Source organism: Bubalus bubalis, chromosome X, assembly GCF_019923935.1.
Source record: "Bubalus bubalis isolate 160015118507 breed Murrah chromosome X, NDDB_SH_1, whole genome shotgun sequence".
In the NCBI taxonomy this organism is placed as follows: domain Eukaryota; kingdom Metazoa; phylum Chordata; class Mammalia; order Artiodactyla; family Bovidae; genus Bubalus; species Bubalus bubalis.
Window position 1 is genome coordinate 56,089,990 of NC_059181.1, and position 5,419 is coordinate 56,095,408.

The 5,419-nt window shown below is 45.5% G+C and overlaps 1 protein-coding gene across 2 annotated transcripts; it reads right to left on the reverse strand.

Annotated features, from left to right (window-relative positions):
* Positions 1 to 972: 972 nt before the first annotated feature.
* Positions 973 to 5,148, reverse strand: LOC102394825 (EBP cholestenol delta-isomerase). Of its 2 annotated transcripts, XM_006045675.4 has the most exons (6): positions 4,992 to 5,074; positions 4,663 to 4,719; positions 3,675 to 3,986; positions 2,291 to 2,327; positions 2,039 to 2,169; positions 973 to 1,449 (listed from the first exon to the last, which is right to left on the reverse strand). In XM_006045675.4, exons 3-6 carry the CDS (start codon positions 3,973 to 3,975, stop codon positions 1,226 to 1,228), a joined length of 693 nt encoding a protein of 230 aa, XP_006045737.1. In that variant the 5' UTR covers positions 3,976 to 3,986; positions 4,663 to 4,719; positions 4,992 to 5,074; the 3' UTR covers positions 973 to 1,225. The 2 variants fall into 2 exon arrangements, with proteins under 2 accessions (XP_006045737.1, XP_006045736.1); XM_006045674.4 differs by lacking the exon at positions 4,663 to 4,719 and having other exon boundaries at positions 4,992 to 5,148.
* Positions 5,149 to 5,419: the final 271 nt, after the last annotated feature.

Genomic DNA, 5,419 nt, shown 5'->3' on the forward strand with positions numbered 1-5,419 from the left:
AGCAATAGGGGTCTGTAGGGTTAGGGGTATCTGTGGGTACATGATAAGTGGTCTGTGGGGTGAGTGAAGGGATGTCTGTGGGATGAGTGATAGGATATGGTGTAAGTGATGGAAGATCTGTGGGGTAATTGGGGATCTATAGGGTGAGTGATGGGGAATGTAAGGTAAATAGATTCTTCAAAGTGATTATGGGGAGTTTACAGGGTGAGTGATTGAGGGATCTATGGTGAGTGATGAGACTTATGGGGTAAATGATAGGGCATTTGGTAGGAGAGTGATAAGGTCTGTGCAATACATGATGGGGGATCTATGAGTGAGTCATAGAGTTGTAAGTGATGGAAGGTCTCTTGGGGCAAGTGATGGGCTCTGTGGTGTGAGTGATGGAGGTCTGTGAGGTGAATGATTCTCTCCATCAATGGAGCAAATGAAAGGCTGTTTGTGGGGAGAGTGATGGGTATCTTAGGATTTAATGATGGAGTATGTGGGGTGAGTGATGGGAGTGTAGTGGAGTGACTTTTGTGGGGGTCTCTGGTGTGAGTCATGGGAATCTTTAAGGTAGTGATGGGGTTCTTTGGAGTAATAGGGGATACATGGAGTTAGTAATGGGCTATTTGTGGGATACCTGATCAGGAGATAAGAGGCTGAGTAAACTGAAGAACTTGGATTTGGAAAATTCTCAGCCTGACCATATTTCAAAACAAGAAAGGGTATATCCTGGAGAGAATGCCAAGGGTGTGGATGGACAATCATGCCTTAAAAGACTTTACAGATGTGATTCATGGATCTAATTAACCATCAGGGGAATCTGTGGGGTCAGTGATGGAAATTTGTGAGGTCATAGGTTCCAGGTCTATGGGATAATGATGCTGGTCTATGGCTGAGAGAATGGTGGTCTGTGGAACGAGTGCTGGAAGGATCTATAGGGTCAGTCATGGGGCATCTCTGGGGTTAATAATTAAAAATCTCTCAGTATAGGGTCAAGATCTTTATTTCCTGATTTAAAAAATTGTCCCCATCACAGACTTCCTAGGTTCTCTTGTACCTTTGTCCTATTGGCTCCTGACAGTGGCTCCACATGGCTCCTTTCTTCCCACTGCCCACCCATCGACCTGAGCTTGACAGATCAATTCGATTTGTCCTTCCAACCTGTGGGAGCAAGGATTGAGATCTTCTGGTAGGTGGAGAGTTCCTCAATAGCCGGTGTTTAAGCCTAGTTCATCACTCTTTAGTTCTGCTTGCTCTTGGCTTTGGGGGCTTTGGCATCCAGTATGCTCTGGGCATGAGCAAGTTGCTTTATAGAATCCAGTATGAGGAGTCCGGGCACCACCAGCCACAGGGAGTTCAAGAAAACAAAGTAAAACCAGAAGTAGAGTGGGTGGCCCAGCTCCCCGTGCTGGAATCCATCACGGTACTCTGTCAGGAAATAGAGCACATCTCCATATACCTGACCTGTGGGAGGTAGAAGGAGAAGGAAACTCTGTAAGGAGGAGGAACAATTCCAAGCCATTTTCCAAGTTATTAGAGCTCAGGATTCCCAAAACAGAGACATAAAAGTTCTGAAATCACATGACTGAAGATTTGAGAAATCAGAAATGTGAGAATTCCAGAAATCAGAAGCTGAGACTTTCTGAACTCAAGAGAGTTCATGTCTCCAGAATTTAAGCTCAAAATCTTTTCATTCAATACAGCTCAGGATTCCAAGACTAAAGAGAACTCACATTTCCAGAAAGCTAACAACATAAGAACATAAGAGGACTGAATCTCAGATGAAGGAAGCTCAGAATCTTGATCCAGCCACCTCATGTAACTGTAACCCTCATGAGAGACTTTGTGATGGAGTGGGAGGAGAAATGAACTCTCCTGGATTGAGAACACAGGCCTGGAGGGGCATGGCTGTTCCAAAACCTCCGGGAGTTTGTCATTCAGTCTGACTCAGCCCTGGATGGGCACAATTGAGAAGTCCCACCTGCAGGAATGCCCCCATGTCTGTAGATCCCCCATCAAGCCCTCAAGCACCCACTGTGGGCCTTCTCCTCACCCATAGAGACCACAAGCTGTAGGACAAAGCGGAGGGGTTGCTGGCGGAGAAAAGCAATCACCACCCACAGGCTGAGTGGTCCCCACAGGTAAGCCGTGACTGTCTCCATGCATATCGTGAAGTTATCATTCCTGCAAGAGAAAGGATGGAGGGGGCACTGGCATCACTGTGCTCTACCTACAAGGCACCCCTTAATGCTCCCTGACTTACCTCCCCCCAAAACAATGCAGGTCTCCCTTGACAAACACTTACAGGATATATCGGCTGTCTCCCTTGGCATACTCTTTCCCTGAGGAAGACAAGAAACTTATATGAAGAATATCAGCAGTAAAAGGAAGTCAGACTTGTGAGAGCCGAGGGCTCATGTAAGAAGGCAGGCTTTATAACCTCCCCATGCCTCAGTTTCCTCATCTGTGAAATGGGGCAGCTGTTTTTATATGTATACAAGATAATGTGTGCAAACCTGACACAGAGCATTAAGTGTTGCTATTCAATAAATGTTTGTGGAATAAAATCAGGCAGGTGTAAATGATGGAGTGAGGAAAGTATGCAATGAGAGAAAGAGAGAGAGTGCGAAGGTGAACAGATGAGTAAATGAAAGAGTGAGCAGAGATCACTAAGGAAAAGACAGATCACCCAATATAAAAATATACAGGAGACTGAAATAGGTTTTTCACAAAAGAGGATTCTAGATGGTGAATAAACACATGAAAGGTACTCATTAATCACTAAGGGAAAGCAAATTAAAACCATAATGAGATATCACTCACATCCACTTGAAGGACTAAAATTTAATAAACACCTGATCATATCAAGTGTTGATGAAGATGTGGAAAAACTAACTCTAATATACTGCTGGTGGGAATATAAAATGGTGCAGCCATTCTTGAAAAGTTTGGCAGTTTTTCATAATATTAAACACACATCTACCACAGGACCCAGACATTCTACTCCTCCACATTTACCCAAGAGAAATGAAAGCAGATCTTCACAGAGACTTGAAGAAGAATGTTCTAGCAGATTTATTCATGAGGCCAAAAAGGAATACTGTTTGTAACAGTAAAAGATTGGGGGAAATACCTATTAATACTGGAAAAGTCAAATAATTCTGTAACATTTATGCTTTCAAAACTCCTTATAAACTTATGATGAATGTCCTCATCAAAAAAAAAAGCAAAGTTCAGAAGCAAAGTTCATTTAAAAAAAGCATGCTACCATTTATACAAAAGGAAAAATTAAAATGATGATGATGATGATGATGATGATAAACTGTTATATGGCGTGTATTGTCTGCCAAACATTGTTCTAAGTGTCTTACATGTATTTGGGTATGACTATTATCCCTCTTCTACAGTTGAGCAAACTGAGGCTTATGTGTGTAATTTATGTGTAAACCCTGAAAAGAAACATAAGCAATTATTTGGGGAAACCTGGTGGATAGAAGGTAGATTTTTACTGCATAGCTCTAAATGGCTTCATTTTGGACCCATGTGAATATATATGTAACAAAAGTTAAATAAATTTTTAAAATTTATTTTAAACAAATGGAATAAGAGTTGGTGGGTGGGTAAACATCTAAACCAATCCTTGTCCAGGAAATTCCCTTGCACAGCATATTGAAGAACCCAGGACTCACAGAGTTGAGATAAGATGGCTTGGTCTCCGAGAAGGTCCGCGTGGTAGAGGCTGAACCAGCCCTCAATCACCAAGTGAATGAACCCACATACTGCAAACCAGCACAGGGACAGTCTCCGCCAAGTCCCCAGTGGGACGACCGCAGCACGCCCTGACAACAGCCATGTGGCCACAACTAAGACTCCAGAGACGGAGAATAGGCCAGCCAGGATATGCCAGGTGGGGCAGTCATTAGGCACAAAGTTGTCTAGTCTCAGATGCCGAGGCCAGTAGGGGTGCGTGGGGCTGGTGTTGGTGGTCATGTCTTTGTAGGCTGATGGTGGTGTGTGGATATGCAGAAAAGAGAATAAAAAAAAAAAACTGAACAAATACAAAGGCATAGAATGAGATCATAAAATCAAATCCATATAGTTTATTATGACAAGAAACGTAAGTGGACTCAATTAACCGATTAAGACTGACTCAATTAAAATAATCTAATTATATACTATTTTAAAAACATGAATATAAGGCCACAGAAAAACCGAAAGCTTGTTCCTGCCCTCTGGGAGCCATATGATATGGTAGACACAGGAACCAGAACAGGTCCCAGCTTTCATTGGTCTCACTGGGAAGATAGAACCAGGCCTAGTCTCTGCTCTCATTGGTCACAGTCTGGTGGCCAGACACGACAATCAGACCAGGTCCCAGCCCTCATTGGTCATGCTCTGGCAGGGAGACACAGTAACCAGGTCTGATACCCGCCCTCAGGGGTTACAGTCCGCTGGGGGAGACACAGGAGCCAGACCCGGTGCCATGCCTCACTGGTCTGCTAGGGGAGGACACAACGACAAGATTTGCAGGGGTCACTGTCTTGCATCCTGCAACAGAAAGCTATTACCCTCCCCATAGTCCTGGAAACTGGAGGACAGGCAAAAAAGATGACTAATCAGAACTACACCTTCAGGTTCAGTGTATGGGATTATCCGACCCCTCCCGAAATTGCTCACCCTGCAGCCAACCCGCAAGAAAGAGGAAAGTGGAGGGCAGGGGTCCTGCGCCGGGAGCTAAATAGGAAAAGGAGGGGCAAATACAGAGACCACCAATCAGAACCAGAACTCTCTGGTTCAGCTGCCTGATGAGAAGGCAGATCTTTTGCAGTCCCGACAACCGCGCAGTAGCCGACCGCCCGGCGCAGGCGCGTGGGGGTGGTGAGGGCGGCAAAGCGGCGGGGGAAGTGGGGGCGGGGGAAAGGTCTCGCGCAAGCGCGCCAAGGTCTGGCCATTTAGCAATTGAGAGCTAAGGGATGGAGAGGCATTTCAGGCGGAGGGCAACTCACTCAACAGCGCGTTTGCAGCGGCCTCTCCCACAGGCTCCCGGGTCTCACTAAGATCGCTCGCTGGCTCCGAAATATCACTACTTCAAAATCCAACCTCTCACAGGTTCCGCCTTATGGAACTGGCCAATGGAGGAGCTGGAAAGGAGGCCCGTGCCGCTCTCAACCAATAGTTATTGTCTGTGTGCCGCTGACCCCGCCCTCGCGCGTGGTACCATTTTTGCTGCGGAGAAGCCAAGGTTCGTGGGCATTTTCAGCCAGAAGCCAGTCTGTGGCAAGTCTTGGCTTGTTTCCCTAATCCCTTATCCATCCCATCGGAAATCGGGTGTTTATCTGCTGTTGAATCAGCATTGCGTTGCACTTATTTGTAAAAGCAGAGCAACCAAAACTTTTCCCAGATCAACCTTCAATCCTAACCCCCCAAAATGGGC

What these genes read in the sequence shown, in the direction of transcription:
- LOC102394825 (XM_006045674.4), bottom strand. Translation starts at nt 3,975, where the DNA reads ATGACCACCAACACCAGCCCCACGCACCCCTACTGGCCTCGGCATCTG. An exon ending in AGCCATCTTATCTCAACTCT is followed by an intron (nt 2,328 to 3,674) that starts GTGAGTCCTGGG and finishes TGTCTTCCTCAG; the next exon opens with GGAAAGAGTATGCCAAGGGA. An exon ending in ACAGCTTGTGGTCTCTATGG is followed by an intron (nt 1,450 to 2,038) that starts GTGAGGAGAAGG and finishes TACCTCCCACAG; the next exon opens with GTCAGGTATATGGAGATGTG.